At 52.7% G+C, this 21,204-nt stretch overlaps 1 protein-coding gene across 5 annotated transcripts; it reads left to right on the top strand.

The window, feature by feature from the left end:
- The first annotated feature begins 4,363 nt into the window (after positions 1-4,363).
- GDPD2 (glycerophosphodiester phosphodiesterase domain containing 2) lies at positions 4,364-20,870 on the top strand. Of its 5 annotated transcripts, none has more exons than XM_040700060.2 (15): positions 4,364-4,770; positions 12,873-13,016; positions 13,939-14,042; positions 14,132-14,225; positions 14,402-14,461; positions 14,835-14,933; positions 15,249-15,342; positions 15,777-15,922; positions 16,091-16,173; positions 16,719-16,869; positions 17,326-17,541; positions 18,452-18,603; positions 18,904-19,051; positions 19,240-19,322; positions 19,728-20,870. In XM_040700060.2, the coding sequence occupies exons 2-15, from the start codon at positions 12,903-12,905 to the stop codon at positions 19,849-19,851; spliced, it is 1,668 nt and encodes a 555-aa protein (XP_040555994.1). In that variant the 5' UTR covers positions 4,364-4,770; positions 12,873-12,902; the 3' UTR covers positions 19,852-20,870. The 5 variants fall into 5 exon arrangements, with proteins under 5 accessions (XP_040555994.1, XP_040555992.1, XP_040555995.1 ...); XM_040700058.2 differs by lacking the exon at positions 4,364-4,770 and adding an exon at positions 6,945-6,986; XM_040700061.2 differs by lacking the exon at positions 4,364-4,770 and adding an exon at positions 6,945-6,986 and having other exon boundaries at positions 12,873-14,042; positions 19,728-19,756; positions 20,040-20,870.
- The last annotated feature ends 334 nt before the right edge of the window (positions 20,871-21,204 follow it).

Genomic DNA, 21,204 nt, shown 5'->3' with positions numbered 1-21,204 from the left:
TGCTCCACAGTCTGGCTCATGAGCCAAGTATGATCTGGTGATGATGCTGAAGTTTGCATGCATTTGAAATCCTCTAACTGATCTGCTGAGTAGATGCATGTTGTATTTTATTTTTATGCATTTCTCATCTTTGAGGAAAAGTAATTCAGGAACATCCAAGAACCACCACAGTCTCCGGCCACATCAGGAGCAGCTTTTTCTCTGAGATAAAACCACATCCATGCACAGCATTAACAGAGAGGCTCCGGGATGGTTGGCTCAATGGAAGGTAAGCCTTCTACTGAACAAAACTAATAGGCTGAAGTTGTTCAGATTTTTAACATTTATACTTGGAAGAGGCTTGCCACCACACCAGGATGTTTTTAATAAGGATTCCCGTCCTGAAGTTCACTCTTTTCCCCTCAGTTTTCTCAGTCATTTAACTTAATCCAGACAATGACAGCTGATTTATCACAGGACTGAATTTGTGGTTTCTTCCCCCTAAGATAGCATTTTGCAAGTAAACACAGCATAGTATTCAACATTCAGCATTCTGATGTTACCCTTAACACCAACGTCCCAGTTCCATGTTAGGCATTTCTTTATCAGCTATGTCAACATCAAAGAATTTGATCTTTAGATAAGGGGGTTTAGAACAAAGGAAGGAGATAAATCATATCAACATGCAGAACCCGAGTACCCAGGCTGATACTACAGCTGTGGCTTAGTTAATGGATGACTGCATTCCTCAGCCATGAGGCAGCAGCTTACCTCTTTATGCCAAGTTGGCCACATTCATCAGTGCCAGATGTGCCTCTGTACATCTGGATTTAGACTGCTCAAAACCATTCTGAACCAGCTAATCTGTTGCTGCCACACTAAAAGGCAGGAAAGGCCACTCAGTACAAGATGAATCTAAAAACTTGCTGCCTCTCCACATGGGCCCCACCAGCTGTCCTCTCACATCCTCTACCATTAGGAAACAGGAGACAAAGGGACAGGTTTGTGGGTGTTAAATGCTTAGAATAACAAACACTGCGTTCTATTTATCTCAAAAGCAAAATAATTTATCCTACCGCACAACCATCCATCATCTCTAGCACCCCGGAGCAGAAGCCAACAGGCAATACTATGGCAAGAAGTAGGATTTCACCCGGTTGATATCAGGTCCTGGGAGAACTCAAATATAGGACTTTCTCACTCTAAATACAGAGACTGCCCAATCGCAGTAAGTAGCTTGCTCTTTAAAGGATATCATTTAGCATTAAATGGACTACAGTTCTTGAAAAAACAGGTTGGAACTTTCTGCTGTATGAAACTGTTTTTACTGTTATTAGGTCACGTGGGAATATCCCCACTGAATAATGTCTCAGGCTCCCAGCATGATGCGATAAGGTAATCAATACATACATCAGCAAGACATATAGTTTTCATTAACATAGTTTGGTTATGCTATTTGGTGAATTCTGGCACACTTTTGCTTCTCAGACAAAAACTACATTAATAAATAATTTCAGGCAGCATTATGAGCTGCTTGATGGATATCACAGATGTCAAATACAGTAAGAAAAATCCTACATAAGCAGCCTGCTGAGACTCCTCCCCTATGCGGTGATAGAAGAAGTTTGCATACTGTAATACTATACAGTGATGGAGAGCACAGCAATAATAGCAGAGTGGCAAAGTCCCAGGCTGCAGCAAGTAAGGATAAGCCCAAGTGCATCAGCCATGGACACAGAAACAAAGGGAAAAAGCTGCTTACCCTTGGAAGGCCTCAGGCATGCAGGATCTCCAGCAAGATAGCCTTGCCTCCACTGCCAACCCTTAAATGAGGTCTTAAATGAGGGGTGGATCCTTCAATGCATGTACCTGAGCTCCCCTGCCTTCCCACCAGGTGCCCAATCACTGCTTCAAGCTGTGACTTAGCCTTTCCACTGCACCTATGCAGTAGAATATTTCAATACAAACCATTTTGCATCTTGGATTTCAAAAGGGCTTGGTCCTTACATTCCAGGAACCTATTAAATATATATATACACAAGGGGATTGCTGACACTACAGGAAGATGCACAAGCTTTTCTTAGTAGAGTGCCAGAAAAACACAAGTCCATCTACATTCCTTTTCAAAATTGCATCCACAGAGGAAAAACAGACAGGTCTTGGGGTTTTTTGTTTGTTTGTTTTTAAAGTATCATTCAAACTTAATACAAGAAAGAGAAAGATGCAACTAGGACAGCTATTTCTGTGCGCTGAAGCTTAGTGTAGCTTTGTAGCTGTCAAAGCATTTAGAGCTCTTGAACTTAGCTGCTCTTGGGGACTCCACTTTGGTAGTTCAGGCACAACACTTTCAACTGAAGTGGGGAACCTATCTATCTTCTATCCATCAAAGCAAAGAACTGAGTACAACAAACCTGAAATTAAGACAACTAAGGTCAGTGTCTCAAATATCAGCTTATTGGCAAGCCATCTGCAGTCACCCAGGAATAGATTTGCCACTGGACTGCAAACACTTCTTACAGCAACTCAGACAAGTCCAACACTCTTCTCTCTGCTTCTTCATTACAGTCTTTACTAATTTTCTTACTGTTTTTTCTACTAGAAAGATAACATTACAAGTTGAGTTCTTCTTCTAAAGCTACTCATACCCTTATTGTCTGCATGAGTTACTAGGCAGGCCTCCAGCCACTTGCTGCTCTGCTGACCTTGCTCATTTAACCTGCTGAATCTGCAGTTCCTTATGGCTAACCATAATCCAGCCAAAGAACCCCAATGCTTTCTTTCAAGAATCTCGTCATTTTTATTTCACACTGCCATGCACAGCTAATACCTTCGTCATTTATCCCTTCTAAGCATGTTTCCTCCTCCAGCTTTCAGACAACAGCCATTTACACCAATTAAATCAAGGTTAAGACTTACATCCTCCGTAATGACACTCTGAGGCTCCATAATCAGAGTAGCTTTCCCCACCACCAGCCAGAACACAATAGTACTGCTTCCCAAGGGAATGCTTCTTGCAGTCTGACTAATGAGATGCTGATCACTTCCACTTACTCCTTTGACCTTTTAGTTCTATTGAATTGACTGCTCCTGAGCCAGGTACCACTCTCTTCTCCTGTCCCTTATTTTCTGCCATTATATACCTGAACTTCCACTTCTACAGCAAGGAAAAAAAAAATCTCTCAGTAATACTTATGAATCTTGGTAACACCACCTGAAAATTAGCATGGGTTAGTCTCCCTTTATCACCTGCTGCTGTTTCTGAAAAAGCAGCTGTAATGCAAGGGAGAACACAACAGTGACAGCAGAGCAGCATGGCCCCGGCCTACAATAAGTGAGGATTTGCTCAAACACAACAGCCCCAAGCACAGAAACAAAGGAAATAATCTGCTTACCTTCAGAAGGCCTCAGCAACACAGGGATCTCCAGCAAGACCCCTATACCTCCACTGCCAACCCTTAAATGAGGGCTGGGAAGGGGTGGATCCACCCCTTCCACTCAGTTGGGTACATTGCATGCACCTGAGCTACCCTGGGCTGGCCCTGCCTTCCACCAGGTGCTCCATCACTGCTTCAAGCCCTGACTTGTATTTCCACTACAGCAGCACAGCTTGATAATTTGAGTAGGACTGATGAAATAACACACTTGTAATTAGAAAAGGATTTCTTCAACAGCTGAACAGCTGAATGCTGTTAATGTCACCAGAATGTAGTTATTCAATAACTTTGCAGAAATACATTTCTGGTAGCAGTGAACCACTCAAATAGTATTCTCATTAAAGTCTTTATAGTCAGGATTTCAGGGAGTATAAAATTAGACACCTGAAGTAGTTTATGTATTGCAAAGTGACCATTAGAACAATGCAAACTAGCACAGGTATTTGCATTACAACAGAACTGGATATCAATAAGTATAAAGCAGAGCTCGTAGTTAACGGTAGTTAAGTGATTCTTTGCTTGATCTGAATAAAATGGTTCCAGAAGTTCACTCTGATATCAGATTTCTATCTTTGAACAAGAACTGCTGGTCACAAAAGCAAACACATAGGGAGATAGCAGCAAATACCCCTATAAATTTGCTGTAGTGGGAAGCATACAGCAATCTCTGCTATCCACAGAGCTGATCAAGGCTACATCTAATCCTCCTCTTTCCTCACCACTTCTTTTGTTTCTCAAACAATCCTGTTTTGTTTCCTTCCATCCTAGCCTGTGTATTCGAGGACTGCCTCCAACACACGCAGGGCTCATTTGGCTTTTGCATGGTTCTGCAGAACCCAGAAACAAAGCCTGACAGCAAGTAAACAGCTAGAGTGCCAAGACAAATGCCCTTCATGCTGAGCTATGCATATCCTCAGCTCCTCATAACCATCTGTCTGTAGCCATAAGACAGATAAGTGCAAGTGTCTGAGGGTAGGATTGCTGTCCTATAGGTGTATAGCATCCCCTGCAATGAGGTACAATCTGAGATGTTAGCTTCAAGTATAGTGACAGCTATGATATTAGAAAGTGATATTTTGGATCTCAACACTCGTTTCAACCACTGAAGTTCCTCTCAGGACTTCCCCCAGGGCTTTTTCCAAGCATGCTTCCTTACATCCTAGTGCTGGAGATCAGCACTTTAGGCAACAGAACCCCACACCTCAGCATCACCCTGCAGTGACTGGGAAAGAAGCGAACCTACTTCATGAACTCCACGCATCCCAAAAGCCCTGTGCACCTCTAGGTCACGGACCAGCTCATTTCTGACAGACAGCACCACCTCTTCTGAGCAACCAGGCACTGTCTCAGAGAGAAGGTAAGTTCTGTGAATGGCTGCTAGATCTCTGTGTAAGTATCTTACCTAGTGAGCACTTTGCTGGCGTGCAAAGTAAGAGTGCACGTCTCTTAAACATACAAGACAAGAATTGCAAGTCTATTTTTATTTCTTAATACAAATTACATTCTCTCCTTGACACGGGATTAAACACTTTATTTAGCAGCAATTGTAATTTGACAAAAGGCATAAAAATGAATTAAGATGTTATCAGTCTACATTACGAAGGAAAGCAATTGGCATGTATTAACTGCACAAGCTTGTTAGCTTGCACGAGCTTTGCAATTGACTGAGATATAAGCAAGCCAGAAGAAAAAGGACCTGACAAAGCAACAACCATCATCTGTGATCAGAACAACAACTCCAGCTGCTTGGAAATCACAGAAGTTCTTCAGATCCACACCTGGCTGCAAGCTGCTCCATGGTAAGACATCAGTTAGCACTAGCAAAAGAAATTACAACCAGTCAGGCAAATGACCACCTCATTGACAGCTAGCCAGTACACAACCAAAAGCTTGGGATATTTCAGGGAGCTGAAAGAAAGCCTTGGAGGGAATTGCCAGTAGTACATAAATTACTTTTGGTCCTCCAATCTTTTGGAGCAGTTAAGCAAAAATAAAGCCTGTGGATAATGAAGTAAATTACAGGTAGATGTTTAGGTCGTACTCCCACGTATTCACCAATCTGAGCCCACTGGACAGTCTTAAAGCAAGGATGTTGCACCCAAGATTACTATTTATCTAGTCTTAGCAACATCTAAAACTGCAGTGTTCTTACTGATTCAGAGGCAGAAGTAAAGAACACAGCATTCTTTCTGTTTTAGCATCATTTCCAGTCATGGGTTACAATTCATCTACAAGCAGCAGCTAAGAGTAAGTCTCCTTCACCAGGTAACCTATACATACACACATTTGAGATGCATTACCAGCCATACAAGGTGCTCAGATATACCCACAGTATGTGTTCTTTATTCATCAGAAGGAGCATTTGGATACTCTAAATGTTCACATCCCCTCATCCCATCCCAACACTCCATAGAGAAACACCAGCTTTGGGGAGCGTATACCTGTGCAATCTATAAGATCTAGTTCTAATTTGCCAGAACAGATCATTTGTAGCTGGTCTCTCAGGTAGCTGAAGCTTTTTACATGTCTAAGCTCTGCCTTTCAGAAGAGCCCCTCCAGTTCATTGCCAGAAGGTTAACGACAAACTGAGTTGTTTTCTGCTTTGCTTTCCTTCTACACTTTCCAGTAGCAGCTCCTCAACAGAACTGCTCAGCCACATTATTGAGCCTCTCTGTATTGCCAATCACTCCATGTTTAAAACCAGCATCTCTTATAGCTTGAGGAAAGCCTCACAGGAGAGAAGAGGAGAACAGAAGTTTTATTTAATCTCTCCCACTTTTAATGGAGGAAAAAAAAACCTCCCCCTCCCCAAACCAAAGTGTGAACTCAAGAAAGTTTTCTTTCTGCTGCACAAACACTCCCTGCAGCCCAGGCTGGCTGTTTTTCCCTATGAGCCATAAGCATTTTGGTAACAATCACTAAACACACGAAACCACAGATAAAACCACAGATAAAGCCCCAGAGATGTTGATTGCGTTGCAACTCAGGGGTGGGGGGGGGGGAGAAGAAGAAGAAAAACTAAGTACAGACAACTAACTAGGAGCCTTCTACAGCTTTTTGTGGCAATTAAAGACTCAGAAGGAGATCTGACATAGTAGTTAGCAACATAAAGCAGTTACAGACTCGAAGTAAGCATCTCTAACGGATAGAGTAAAAAGAGTGGGGAGAACTGAAGTTTTGGGGGCTGTTTTTTTTTAGTTGTAACAATTTAGGTATATTAAGCAATTTAATAAAACATTGACCTCAACAAAGGTATTTATTACTGAAAAAGACCTTGAATAAGTATGGTGGAATAAGTCATAAATAGCTGCTGCAATAAACAAAAGAATTGAGAAAACCATTGAAGATCTGCCTTCAAAGGAAAAGCTATTTCACTTACATAGTAGCTTTTCTATGTTGCTACTATACCCCCCAACCACTACCTAAAAAGGCCCAAGCACCACCTCCAGGGACCTTTTGTACAGACCTACCCCAACACAGTGCTCTGGAGGCTGGTCATATAAATTTGGCAATGGCAGACAGCTGCTTCTTGTGTACACTGGGGAGGTTGGAACAAGGAGCTGCTTCTGTCTGGTGAGTGTGCTAGTTTTAAGGGCTTTTCTTTGCAATGGTTAAGCTGGTTGCTTACAGTGTTTGTAGTATGCAAGTTGTAGTTAAGCTATACATATGGTAAAAGTTGCTTTTGAAGAAGTATGCCTTATAAGTAAGCTGCCTTCCTTAAAACAGTAGGAAGCCTTCTAACATCTTTGAGAAGCTCTCTAATAACAAAAGCTTGTAGTTACACTGAAAAATGCTATAGACCTGCAAGAGCATAAATAGCTTGTAGTGTATCCTGGCTCAAAAGTGCTGTCTATCCTCTAACTGCCCATCTGAGAATAAGAAAGTGATGATGAATTTGTTCCTTTTCTGAGTCTATAGAGGAGAGGAGATAGTATCCTGTGTGCAGTGATATTCTTAGAGCAAGGGCAACTTGAACTGTTATCTGTGTTAGTTCTTACATACAAAGCAAAACCTTATCAGTGCTTGGGAGCTGTATCTTAACAGGTATATGTTGCTGAAGGCTTTTCATGAACTTCTTAAGCTAGTTTCTAGCTAAAACACTAATTCAGAGCCTTATTCTATCTAGAGTGCTGTTAAGTCCTTAGTGATGCTTTAACAAAATGCATGGCTTAACAGTAAACTTAATGAGTCATAATGATTTCATGGGAAGCTTCTGAAACAGTGGGGGAAGACAGATAGCTTAAGTAACAAATAGGCTTCTTGTTCTATGGTGTGCCTTAACATTGTGATCTTGCATCAAGTTCTATATCCTGAAAGGGGGGGGGAGAAACAAAAGCCTGCCATTCTGCTGTAACCATGACTCTAAGCAGAAGGTAGAGGTGTGCCAGCAGCAAGCATGCTATGGTAAAGGTTTCTCTCCAGTGTAACAGTAATGATATGTCTTAAAAGTTAGTAAACAGTGGAAAATAAAAGACTACATACACTTAGTGCTGTGGAGGAGCAATTGAAATGGTAGTTATGAGGGGTTTATTCTTACTGACAAGGGAAATGTTTTTTTTTCTGGGGAAAAGTCATAAATATTGACTAGGAGATAAAATGGATCACTGCTACTGCTTCAGGATGTGCTTCAGTGTAGAGCAAGGGGCCGGTTCTGCAGTCTCTGCGCTGCCTCATTCACTAAGTTGTGCCTGCAGCAGAACTAGTAACACAGCTATCCATGCGGAGGAAGGGAATTAACTACAAACGTGGCTCTGCTACAATGAAACTGGCTGGTTTTTCTATGTAGGCAATGGAAAAGAAGGCTGAAGATTCAAAGTTACACATGGGTATATTCTGAGTATCGTTTTTGTTTTTTTTCACGTCTTAAATGTAGCACTTAAGATTTGACTGCTGTTTATAATCGTGTGGCTTCAGTTAATTATGCAACAAGGCAAATAGGAAATGGGAAATGATAAACATCTTCAGATCCTAAGCTGGTCCAAGCTCCAAATGTAAGAGCTGCACCTAAACAAGAGGGTTATTTCAGCTCAGCCTGTAGATCTTAGGGCAGATTTCTGACAGGAATATCAGGATCTGGTAGCTATTTCCAATGGAAGCAAGACCTCCTTGTTTGAATTCATCTTGCCTTTATCTGCTCCCACCATGAAGGAAAGAGAAGTCTCAGGTTACCGTGACTTCAGATATGCCGTGATACCATTCCCAAAAGTCATTTCCTGTTTATCAGCATCCGGCCTGAGGTTTGCCACTGTGTGCAGCACGAACTCTTAATATTTGCTTGCACTTCATCCTCCGAGCTCCCATCATCAATCTCAATTACTGCCCCCAAACGATTAGTGCTTCTGAAAGTCAGCTCCGTGCTGCTCTCACGTGCTTTGGGAACGAAAGCCATAAGGACCACCCATGAAAGGTCTGCTCAAGTGATTTGCCTTGTGCGATACGAACCCAGTGGTGGGGGTTAAATAAGCGTGGTTCTGCAGAGAGGTTTTTCCTCGTGCTTACCAATACCCTCTGGTGGGGCCACGTATCGTGTGGTGTGTGCAGTTTTTCAGCGGGCTCCTCACTGCAAAGAAGACTTAGAGGTGTTAGAGAGTGCCCAGAGTAGGGCTATGGGGCTGGGAAGGGTCTGCAGCATCAGTCTTACGGGGAGCAGCTGAGGGGGCTGGGATGGTTCAGACTGGAGAAGGGGAGGCTCAGGGGGGCCTTATGGGGCTCTCCATCTCTCTGCAAGGAGGTTGTGGTGAGCTGGGGGTCAGCTCCTGGGTAACAGCGATAGGATGGGAGGTGATGGCCTCAAGTTGTGCTACGGGAGGTTCGGGTTGGATGTCAGGGGAAGCTTCTTCCCAGAAGGAGTGGAGCTGCAGTGGCACAGCTGCCCAGGGGGTGGGGGGGGCGCCGTCCCTGGGGGTGCTCAGAGCTGTGGGGATGCGGCACTGAGGGACGTGTGGTTGATGGGCTGCTGCAGGGCTTGGGGATCTTAGTGCTCTTTTCTAACCTGATTGATTCTATGGAGGGATTGGGGGGGAAACACAGCCCTAGCCATTGAGAGTAGTGCCATGATCCGTACTGACGCCTCTCAGGTGAGGAAGAGTGGAACAACCCGTGCGAGGCGACCGACCGGGCTCAGCCAGCGGCGGGGCAGCGCGGGCCGAGCGCGCCCCCTGGCGGCACTGAGCGGGCAGGCCCGGCGCACGTGCCAGTACCCAACATGGCTTCCTCCCCTTGCCGGCGCTATGAGACGCCGCTGCCCTCACGCAATATGGCCGCCTCCTGGGGGCAGCGGCAGGGTTAAAAATGGCCGCCGCCACACAAAGGACCGCAATCGGGGGTCTGCATGGAAGGAGTGTGCCTGCTTGCCGCTCTCTTCGAGCCCACAGGATCGGCCAGGAGCCGACGACGGGGCGGCAGAGCCATAGGGAGACCATAGAGTGCGGGGCGGCCTAGCCACAGACTGGCAGCTGAGAGACAGCGCCCCCTGGTGGGCGGCGGTCTGCGCGGCTCGGGGCGCCCACTGCTGCGTATCTCAGTTCCCCTTTCCCGCAGTGACCTCAGCCCCTGCTCGGCATTTTCCTGGCTACCTGTGTTGTTTCCACGGTTTCAGTGGTCCTCTGTCCCTCCCTGCTGCCCGCAGTCACCCATTTGTAACCTGCGACCCTGACTCTAATGTCAGATATCTGCTCCTTTGCTCCACTCCTGGCCACAGCAGTACTACCTGCCTGCTCCTCTGCGAGTGGGGCAATTAAGAATATTGCACTGCTGCCATGCTCCGATTCATTTGCTGATAAGGCCTTGCAGATGTACTCAATCAGCATATTTGCAGAGCCGTTTACTGGTTAGTTGCCAGAGCTATAAACGATGGTGTAGAACAGCTGTGAGCAGTGGAATGTCGGTCAGGTTTGGCAGATGCTGCGCTGCTGCTCGAAGCTGTCACCTCCCCGTGCTTTGATGCCCTCAGCTCAGCGCACGCTGTGGATCGTGATGGGAAAAGGTGTCACTGCTCATCCTTTAGCTGAGAACTGCGGATGAGGACACAGCTGTGGGAGATGGAGGGCTGGCTGTGTCCATCTGCGGGTGGCATCAGGTTGATGTCTGGGAGCCTCCTTTACCAAAGTGGGGATGCGTTACCCTCAGCCTAAGACAAGAAACTGCTTTTACTCTGTGCTTTTCCCTTCACAGTATTCCCTTATGCCTGCTGTGTGAGGGCCAGCCCCGGCTTGTGTCTGCCCAAGGCCCCCCGTGCAGGGAAGGGAGAAGCCCTCCCGGGCTGCGGGCTCAGAGAAGCCCCTTACTGGGAGACCCAGCAGTGCCTCCATCCTCCCTCCTGCAGCCTTAATCCTCCCTGTGCGTGGGCTGCCTGCAAACTCCCCCGTGCTCCCTCCCCCCCCCCCAGGGCCCCTTCCCCGCTTCCCGAGCAGCCACAAAGCCTCGGGCACAAAAGGCTCTCCCGTCGCCCTCCCTGACCCCCCCGACAGCCGCCCGCCCTCGTCGGCCTGTGCGGGCCTGCAGGCGGCACCGACGGCCCCGCCGGGCCACGAACACACCCAGCAGGGTGTGAGCGGGCGGCACGGAGCCGAGCTGCACACCGGCCTGGGAGCTCAGCCCAGCGCTCACCTGGCTGCTCGGTGCCCGCTGCCGGAGCCCGACGGGGAGCAGGTATTTCCCCGCGGGAAGCACCGAGGGGGCGGCCGCGTGGCTGGCAGGGAGGCAAAAAGGGGGTATCGCCCTGATGGAGGGTGGGGAGGGGAAGGGAGTGGCTGTGCTGCTCCTCCTGGTTGTGGGGATGGAGAGCGCGGGGGGATGCGGAGTGCGAGGCTGGGAGAGGGGTCTGCAGAGCTCTGGAGATGCCCTGAGGAGCTCTGTTCAGCTGCCCATGGGGACAGCGGGGTTGGGCTCTGGGCTCAGGCAGGGTGGCACGGTGGGTGTGTGGATGGGACCCGGCTTGTGGCCACCTGGTTGTCCTATGCCAGCACCCCAGAGCTGCAGCCCCCCCCTCTCTTCCCGGGGGTCTGTGGGCACGTACACTGCTGCTCCAGCAGCTTTAGCAGCGTTATGTCGTGCCATCAAGTCCTCTGAACTAGAGTTGGCAGTGCACTGTGGGGTTGCCTGCTGAGAGCTGAAGGAGGGCTTCTGCAAGTCCCAATGGTCCCGCAGATACCCTCCTATGAAGCTGCAGCCAAAGCTGTGCAGCATCTGCTGGCTGTGCAGCGTCTGCTGCCTGTCCAGCCCTCCTCTATTTGGGACCTGTGCCCTATGCAAGGGTGTTGCGTGGTTACTTCTGGTGCTGCTGCTTGCAATCCAGCTTCCAGCTGGGAGGAGCAGGGTGGCGTTTTCCCTTTCAAAATGCTTTCAGCACCCTGCAGACCACGCCAGCAGTGTGGGCATGCGGCCAGCCCTGTGCTGCTGCTGCCAGGCTTGGGTCCTTGGCCAGCCCCATGCTATTTGTGCACAGTAGGCTCAGCTGTGCAAGGCTGAAGTTCAGCTGCAGCCACTCCCGCTGTACTTCATACCCTGCGTGGGATCGAGCCTGTGTGTGTCAGGGTTTCCCTGGGCAGGGCTGGCACCAGTGCTCAGATGCTATCAGCAGCGGGAGGGGGACAGGAGCAAATCCCAGGGGATGCTGGCTGAGCCCAGTGCTGCCTGGTGGAAGTGACCTCTGTCTGTGAGCCCCTGGCTTTGGCATCAGGGAGAGAAACTGCCTGGTCCCTGGGGTCCAGCTCTCCTCATTGGGGATCATGGTGATGGCTGTGTCATCTGCCAGTTTACGTAGCACTGGTCAGTGCTCATGGTGTGGGGACTGTCCCACGAATGTCCTAAACAAGTGGAGGTCTTGCATTGTGGGGGTCACGCCTGGGACTTGTGCAGGAATATAGGCATGTGCACTGCCAGGTTGGAATGGGACAGGACACTGCTGGACTGCCTACCCCCTGGGCTTGGAGAGGATGTGACATTGGGGTTTCAGAGTCTGCCTAAAGGAAGACCCTGTTTGGGGTGCTCAGCTTCATCCAGCCAAGAACCAGGAGCGTGGGGTCTACAGCAGAGCTTCCCAACCCTTCTCCCATTCCTGGGCCACTAGCAGCCCTGCGCCCAGCTACGGTCCCACTGCTGTGGAGTGCCAGCACTGCCAGAGCCTGGATCCTGCACCATGTCCTTGCTCTCAGGCAGAGCCCCAAACCCTGGGCTGGAGCTAGCCCTGCTCCCCGCCAGCTCCAGGCTTGCTGTAGCTCGTTGTGCGTAAGATGCTGGGGCAGCTTGCTGAACTAGTTGGGCTGCATTGCCTGCTCTGCTCTGCTGCCCTGGCACAGTGCCTCAGCTGAGCACATGGCCAGCAGCCCCGCTATGTCCCAGGGCTCTGGGGCAGTGGCTGCTACCTGGAGCCAGGATGCTGCAGTGCCCCGTCCCTGTGGGGCTGGGAGTTGGTGTGTGGGGAGGTCTGTGCCCACACGCTGTGTGCATCCCATGCAGGACACTGACCAGCTGTGACAGCCCCGCACCATGGCAGACCCTCCTGGCTGCTGCCGCCCGTGTGCCACCTGCCTGCTGTGCCTCTACAGCTGCCAGTGGATCACTGCCAAGAAGGAGAAGAGGAGGGGTCTGAGAACCACCAAGGTGATACTGTGGGTGATGCTGAGCTGGGGCTGCTCCTGAGCCCCAGGAGAGCCCTGGGACCCTCTCTGTCCAGGGGCCGCCCTGGGAAGCGGTGAGAGGGGAGGCATGAAGGTGTCAGGGTGAGGATGAGCCCTCTTCCTGCTACGTGACAATAAGGGCAGCGCAGCAGCATGAGGCTGAGCCCATCTCCTGCCCCACTGGGCACGCATTTGTGGCTGGCTTTGCACGTGCCTGGAGCTGAGCACGGTGTGGGCATGTTCTGGGATGCAGGGAGCCCAATGAGGCACGTGGGAAGCACAGTGCCTGGGCAGGGTGTGCCCCCCTGGGGGTGCTGGCAGGGGGTGTCCCCAGTGATTTGTAACCCAGCACAGGGGTGAGGCCCTGGGATTCTCTGAGGTCTCCAACTCCCATGGGAGTGGCTGTGCCATGGCTTGTCCCATCTTGCCAGGAATGTGAGAGTTGGTCCAGGCTGCTGGCTGTCCTGCTTGGCACCTGGCACATCCCTGCACATGTGGGGCTGGGGATGGAGATCCTGGAGCTGGACCTGGCTTTGGCTGGGTGGGCAGGAGCAGCCTGGGGGCTCTCGCAGATGCCCAACCCTTCTAGTCAGACCAGTCCATGCTCAGCCCAGCAAACTGGGGATGGCACCTAGCTCACTGCCCTTTCCCATGCCCACAGTCCCAGCCTGCTCCTGAGGCTGCTGCAGGGGGACAGGAGGCCATATCAGCCTTAGGGCTGCTCTCCAGCCTGGCATCAGCTGCTTCTGAGCTTGTAGTGGGAGATGTTTGTTCCCAGAAGAGCTCTCCTGGGCAGCTCAGTGCCTGGATCCCTGCTCCAGGCTGAGCGTTGGGCCTCAGCACCTGGCTATGGTCTGAGTGTGCCATGCAGATGTGTGCATGCTTGTTCTCTCTCTGGCTTTCAGTGTGACTGCAGCTGGTTTTTCTTCCTCTTCTGTGTCTTCCTCTTCACGCTTGTGTGGCTCTACATTGCCATCATCATCCTCAATGATTTCCACAACTTCAATGAGTGAGTAGGATCCCACATCCAGCCTGACCTCCTCAACCCCCCCCCCAGCCCATGCCACCCATCCTTCTGACCATTTCTTTTATTTGCAGGTTCATCTTCAAGCAGCAGAAGCTGTGGCTGGACTGGTCCCTGGTCCTGCTGATAGCAACAGCTGTGCTCATCACTTACTCAGCTGTGCTGCTGGTGAGCCCTGCTGATCCCCTCTGGCTTGGCAGGGGTATGGATCAGTGCTGGGCATGAGCCAGCTGGAGCCTGAAGACCTTGCATGCATTGGGGGAGGGGGACAGGGCTCCAGTAGTAAGGCTGTGCCATATGAGAGGTATGGAGTACAGACCAGCTCTGACATCTTCTTCTTGCAGGTCCTTGCTCTGTGCCTGCAGCTCTGTGGCCAGCCCTTGAAGCTGCACTGGCTGCACAAGGTGAGGCTGTTGGTGCAGGAAGATGATGCATGCCCTGGCTGTCTGCACGCTGAGCGTGTAATCTGCCTGGTCCTCTTCCAGTGCTTTCTGATCCTTGGCAGCTGGTCCTTGCACTTGGGTAACTGAGGCCGGCCCACTGAGGCTGTGCATGGGCAGCAGCTGTTTGTCCTTCAGCCCCAGGTCTCTGGGATGGGACTGTTCTCCTTGCTCAGTGTGGGGTACTGAGTTCAGCTGTGAATCAAGATGGGGGGGGAAGGGTGTCTAAAGAACTGGGGGGGGGGGGGGGGGGGGGGGGGGGCTTGGAAGGGAGGGCCTGCTGGTTTAGAGGATGCTGATATGTACACCCCTAACTGCCCTGTGCTGCTCGCCACAGATCCTGCTGATCATAACTGCCCTCGTGGTGGCTGCAGCCTTCACAGGGCTGGGAATAAAGTGGGCAGAGGAGTGGAGAAGTGCACGCATCTCCCTGCAGGTGAGTTGGCTTGTCACCAGGGACTGCCCTGCTGTCCTGTTGTGGAGGCTTGTGGGGACGAGATGCAGGATGGTGCCTGGGCTTCCTAGCATGGCTGTGTGCTGTGTGGGCTAAGCCCTGTCCCAGCTTGCTCTGTGCAGTCCTGCCTGGAGCAGCTGCAGTCAGGGTGGGGGGACTGGAAGGAGACCTCGTCCTTTTCTCCCTGGCACTGTGGCTGTTCCAGTGGTGCTGGCTGTAGTGATAGGTCCCTGCTATTGGGTTTTGTGGACGGGGGCTGGGATTGTGATGTCTGACACCCTGCCTTCGTCTTCCCAGGCAACGGGTCCCTTCCTGCACATTGGGATTGTGGGAGGAATGACGCTCCTTGCCTGGCCATTGGCCAGCGTCATCTACCGCGCCCACAACACAGGTAACCCCCCCAGGGTCTCCATCTCTCCCTACAGCTGGGTGCTCTGTTTCCTGCACCCCACTGAGAAGCACTGGCAGCAGGACAGTGCACGGGGAGCAGCAGTGCAGTGGGAAGGACCGAGTTCTGGTACTGATGTATCACCCCTGCTGCTGTTTGCTGCTTTTTATACCTGGGTGCAGCTCCAGCCCAGACTGCTTTGCAAATGGACGAGAGGTGCAGATGGCAGACTGGGCCCTGCAGAAGTCCTCTGTTGGGGTGCAAGGCCATGTGGTGGGCTAAGAAGAAACCTGCAGTGTTCTTGAGGCTGGAGATGCAATGCCTGACCTAGGACAGCCATTAGTGAATGCTGAAAGAAGCAGCATCAGCTTGTTCTCGACAGCCTGCAAAATGCTTCCTATGCACCTCACCCCTGCACCTCCTGTGTCTTTCTCCAGGCCTCAAGGTGTTCCTGCTGCTTGCATACTCTGCAGCGATGATTGCCCTGTACCTGGCTCCCCTGGGGATCACCTCACCCTGCATCATGGAGGAGAACCAGCTGCCCCCCAAGCCAGCCCTGGTTGGCCACCGAGGAGCCCCTATGGTGAGCAACAGCACCTGCACAGCACTCAAGGTGACACGGAGCTGTGGGGCACTGGACCATGGCTGGTGCATGGCCGAGAGAGGTGCCTGGAGCAGCACAAGGCTGGAGGATGTGGGCAGGGAGGGTGCTGTCTGCCCTTTGCTGAGCTGACACTTGCTGCCTTTCCAGCTGGCCCCTGAAAACACCCTCATGTCTCTGCGCAAGGCAGTGGACTGCGATGTGCAGGTCTTTGAGACAGACGTCATGGTGAGGTAAAGGGGCAGTGGGGCTCAGAGGAGGGGGGGGAAGGGGTCTGTGCATCCTGGGATGTCACCTTCCACGTGGGCACCTGGGGAGCAAACCTGCAGGACTGACACAGTCTTCATCTGGAGTCCACCCTGTTCAAGGGCTCTGCCAATATCACCTCCCCAGCACGGCCCTGGCTCTACCTGGGAGTTCCAACAAGCTGGGGGAGGTGGTGGGTTTCTCCTGTTGACCCAGGCTGCCTTCCAGGCCATTAGGAGGGAGGCACCATTGGGGAGGAAGGCACTACTTGGAGTTCAGCCCCTGAGCCCTCATCTGATGCAATTCTCCTGTGGGGAGAGCTGTTGCAGGGAGCAAGGAACAGTGTGATTCCTGGCTTAGCCTCTTGGTGCTCTCTGCTTCTCGGAGGCTGATGCCTCTGTGCAAAGACTCAGAAGCAGGCTTGGGGTGGAGGTTACTCTTAGAAAGCAGCTTGGGAGTGGGTAGAAATGGCAGGGCAGCGTTAGGAGGCAAACAGCTTGTGACACGACCTTCTTCTCTGCTCTTTTTGCAGTGCTGATGGGGTCCCATTCCTCATGCATGATGAGAAGCTCACCAGGACCACCAATGTGCAGACCGTGTTCCCTGAGAGAGCTGCCCTGAACAGCACTGCCTTCAACTGGACAGACCTCCAGCAGCTCAATGCTGGCAGTTGGTTCCTGGAGGTCAGGATGCAGGGATGGGTACACTGGGGTTGCTGGGGAAGCAAGAGCCCTGCCCTGTGTCGTGCTCCCTCTGTAGTCACCTGAGCGGTGTGCAGGAGCACTTCCATGCCTGCGTGGATCCCTGGGGTGCAGTTACACCCTGTGCTGGCTGCTGCACCTGGGGTTTGCTCTGAGTCATAGGGAGGTTGGGTTGTGGGGAGATGTCTCATGCCCTGCCAGTGCTCGTGCTGAGCTGCACAGCCTGCCTGGGCATGGAGGGAGCTGGGGAGTGCTGTTCAGGTGATTAATGACCTGCTGAATGCCCACAGGTGCTGGGGCTGCTGGGAGAGCGCTATTAGTGGGCAGCAGAGGAGAGGTGCCCTGTGCCCATCCCATGGTGGGAGGCTGGAGCAGCACTGGGGGGAGGTGGAGGCTTGCAGGCTCTGCCTGTGGTGGCTGACTGTCTTTCCCTCCTAGCGGAGACCATTTCCCAGTGTGCAAAGTCTTTCGCACGGCGATCGCGTGCAGGCGACTCGGCAGAAGATCCCATCCCTGGGACAGGTGCTGGATGCAGCCAAGGAGAGCAATATCTCCATCATGTTTGACCTCCGGCCAGAGAACCACAGCGATTACCAGAGCTTCGTCAACGCCACCCTGGCAGTCATCCTGCAGTCTGGCATCCCGCTGCAGCAGGTGAGCTGCCCACCAAGTGCTGCACCCTGCTGTCACACGGAGCATCTCTATCTCCCCACGCGCCCCATTGCAGTCTGTGCTTCCTGCTGGGCCATCCTGTTGTACAGCAGCCCCATGAGCAGCTGATGGCCAGTCCTTGGCAGGGTAGCATAGTCCTGAAAGAGATCCCAAGGTTCTCTAGATGAGAGAGCTTGCCATGAGTTGGGGGTAGTGCATAAAGCTGCAGTTTGTGCAAATACTCATTTCCCAGAACTGGCCACTCTGGTGTGTAAACAGTGACTCACTCAGTCAAGGGAGGGGAGCATGGGTACAAGTGCATGAAATCGATGCTCCCTGTGCTGCACCACACCTCTCCCTGCAGTTCCTTGACTTGCTGCAACCACCTCGGTTTCCTTTGCACTTCATTGGCCTCAGCAGCATGAGGCACGTGCTACCCTGCAGGGCTGGAGGAGCACCCAAATTGCTTTCCCTGTGGGAACTCAGGGCACGGTACGGTAACGCTGGCCTGGGGTGCATTCTTGCTGCAGAGTTGTGGCCAAAAAGTGTGCTCTGCTCAATCCTTCAAGGACCCAGAATGATGTCAGTGCCCTGCAGGGGCTTTCTTAGGTTGGAGTTGCTTTCTCCTTTCAGTGGGGGTTTGTGCTCGTTTCTTGGCTGGGATGAGTTCTTAGGAGACTGCCCTGGCTGAGATCCTCCAGGAAGATCATAGAACCATAGGATCATTTGAGTTGGAGGGGACCCTTAAAGGTCATCTAATCCAACTCCCCTGCACTGAATAGGTACGCTTACAGCTCAATCACGTTGCACAGAGCCTGGTCCAGCCTGACATCCAATGTCTCCAGGAGTGGGGCAGTGTCTGCAGAGCCCTGGACTGTCTGTTCCTTACACACATTCCCTGGCTCTTGCCCAGGTCCTGTGGCTGCCGGATGGGTTCAGGGAGCAGGTCAAACAGCAAGTCCCAGGTGTTCAGCAGGTTTACGGCCGGAAGAGACTCCAGGATGAGAAGGAGCCACTGCTGCATGTCAACCTGCCCTACCAAGACATGAGCTCTGAGGAGATCAAGTGAGAGACTGGGAGAGGAGTGGGTTATGAGTCTGGGGTCCGGAAGAAGTGAGGCCCCAACGGGGCTGAGAGCTGAGCAGGGGCTGCAGCCTGGCATGCCCCAGGGCTGCTGCGGGGGATGGAGCTGGCTGCAGCTCTCTGCCTGGCCAGCAAGTCTGCCTTGGGTCTGGCTCTCCAGACAGTTGCTCTATGTGGCTGCAATTGCTGGATCCCATCCCAGACATGCAGGCCTCTCTGCCATGAGCTGAGCGTGCCGGCACCTCACTGTCTGCCATGCTGACCACGGCTCTCCCTGCACAGGCAGTACCGCCAGGACAACATCTCAGTCAACCTGTACGTGGTGAACCAGCCCTGGCTCTTCTCCGTGCTGTGGTGCTCAGGGGTGAGCTCTGTCACCACCAATGCCTGCCAGGTGCTGAAGGAGATGAAACGCCCCATCTGGTTGCTGGTAAGCAAAACCTCTGTCCTGGTGCAAATCTTCCTGGTGCAAGTGGTGAGTCTGGTCCTGCAGCTGCATGCAGGGTGGGCTTTGCACTGTGCTGTGCTGGTGTGGCAGCGTGACCTTGCAGACCTTGCTGTGCAGCGGGTAGGACTGTGCTACCAGTGGTGCTCAACGCTTGGCTTGTCACCTTGCAGCCCAGCAGCACATACCTCATGATCTGGATTGTTGTAGACTGTGTCTCCTTCCTGATGATCCTCTGGGCCTTCCTCTTGATGAAGTGAGTTGGACCTGCCCTGGGGTAGGTGTGGGGGGAGGCTGCAGGGTGCCCTGGGTGGTGAACCCCCACACATGTGCTATCTGCTGCCACCCACCCACCCTGGGCTGATGTCCTGAGGCCCCCTGGCTGGGAGAATCGCCACTGCACAAAGGCAGCTCTTAACCACCACACTGCTGCTAAAAGTATGGCCTGGCCCTTCCCGAAGCAGCTGCATTCAGCAGCTCGTTGTGCACCCCAGGGCTGAGGTCGGGGGACCTTACTCTGCCCCAGCACTGCATACTGACAGCAAACTGCTGTGTGCTGTGGGGCACCGCGGTCTGTAGCTGGGAGCTCATGGGAGGGAAGGAGGAGGAGGAGGGGGTGCCCAGGCTGACGTGCTAACATCGATCCTGCTCCATCTCCTAGGAAATGTTCCCAGCGAAGGCGGACGGCTGGTGAGTGCACAGACGCCGGCTCCTCTGTCCCTGGAGGCTCCCTGCAGGCAGACAGCCTGCCCCAATGGAGCGTGGCTGAGCCCGGCAGACTTTGAGATGGCTGAGGGAGGGAAGGGAATCCCAGCGTGGGGAGTTCCTGCCCTGCCCTTAGCAAACAGCCCTGTGGGATGGTGCTGGGGATGCCCACGCTCTCCTCCAACCAGCTTTTTGGGCAGGTCTGCCTGCCGCTGCGGGGTGGTTGGCTGCAGTCAATGACTGCTTGCTTTCTCTTCTTTTTCCCCAGAGTCTGAGACCGACGTGCTGCTCACAAAGATCAACAGCCTGATGCAAGACTGACCCCTCCAGCCTGCAGCAGCCGTGGGGAGGGGCAGCTGGAGAGGCTCACAGCTCAGGCAGGGAGCACTACACTGGCTGGCTCCATGGCTCCTTTCCTTTGCAGCTTCCTGAGCTTGCAGCCTTCCTGGCTCCTGATGTGGTGCAGAACTACCCTCATCCACAAAGACCTGGAACTGGGTCCCTTGCTCCTGCAGGCAGCCAGGGAACAGAGCTGGGGCAGGAGGGCTGCTGGTGCTGCCTTGTTCTTGTGCTCCGAGAGCTGAACTTTTGTCCAGGACCAAGACCTCAACCCTGGGGTGCTCGGTTGGAGGGCTGGTGGGGGTCTGAGTCACTGTTTGGTGCAGGGGTATGGCAGCCTGCTGTTGTCAGCAGCAGCACCGGTGATGGGGAAGCCTTGTTTAAAGTACTGCTGCCCCGCAGCAGGGGGTAAATAAGAAGGGGAGCGTGGGGTGGTACACGATGGAGGGGAAGCAGAGCCCTTTGCTCCCGTGTGCTGGGGATGGCAGCCTCACCCCCTGCTGCTGCTGGCTTTGTGCTTGCTGGCCGGGGTGCCCGCTCCCCCCGCAGCCAGTCCTGCGGTGCTGGGGCCGGGGAGTGGGTTTTGGGGGTGGAGGGAGCCCGGGCCACGGCGCCCCTACGGTGCTGCACAGCGGCAGGGGGTGGGCCGGGAGCAGTGTTACTCAGCATCGGGCACTTTGGACTTGGAGAGGGGAGTCTGTTTCAAATGCTCCTGCCTATTTATGTCAATAAATCAGCTGAGAGATAGACGGTCCTTACAGCGGTGAGTTCGGCAGAACTCTTTCCTCTCCCCCTTTTTAGTTCCTCCCTCCCGGCTCGGGGCAAAGCAGCGATACGCGGTGTGTCCGTGCCACCTAGTGCCGGCGTGGGGAAGCGCCGTCGGGGCGGGAGGAGCGGAGGCATCTCCGGACCGGGGCCCTCCGCCGCGGGGAGCGGACCGGCTGCGGGGCTCCGAACCGGGCCTATGGCTGCCGGTTCCTGGGGTGGGGGAAGACTCGCCACGAAACGCCCCGGTGCTGGAAGGGTAGCGGGGGGGGGCGGAGCGGGGGCGGGGGTGGGGGCGGCTCCTCGCCCGGTTCCCGCTGGGCGGGGCA

This window comes from Gallus gallus, chromosome 4, assembly GCF_016699485.2.
Source record: "Gallus gallus isolate bGalGal1 chromosome 4, bGalGal1.mat.broiler.GRCg7b, whole genome shotgun sequence".
NCBI classification, from domain to species: domain Eukaryota; kingdom Metazoa; phylum Chordata; class Aves; order Galliformes; family Phasianidae; genus Gallus; species Gallus gallus.
Note: the sequence above shows the minus strand (reverse complement) of the source record. Positions and strands in the feature narration are given on the sequence as shown.

Coding starts and splice junctions, on each gene's coding strand:
- GDPD2 (XM_046940966.1), top strand. CDS start 13,798: ATGTTTGTTCCCAGAAGAGCTCTCCTGGGCAGCTCAGTGCCTGGATCC. Junction 15,343..15,776: donor CTACCGCGCCCACAACACAG/GTAACCCCCCCA, acceptor GTCTTTCTCCAG/GCCTCAAGGTGTTCCTGCTG. Junction 16,174..16,718: donor GAGACAGACGTCATGGTGAG/GTAAAGGGGCAG, acceptor CTCTTTTTGCAG/TGCTGATGGGGTCCCATTCC.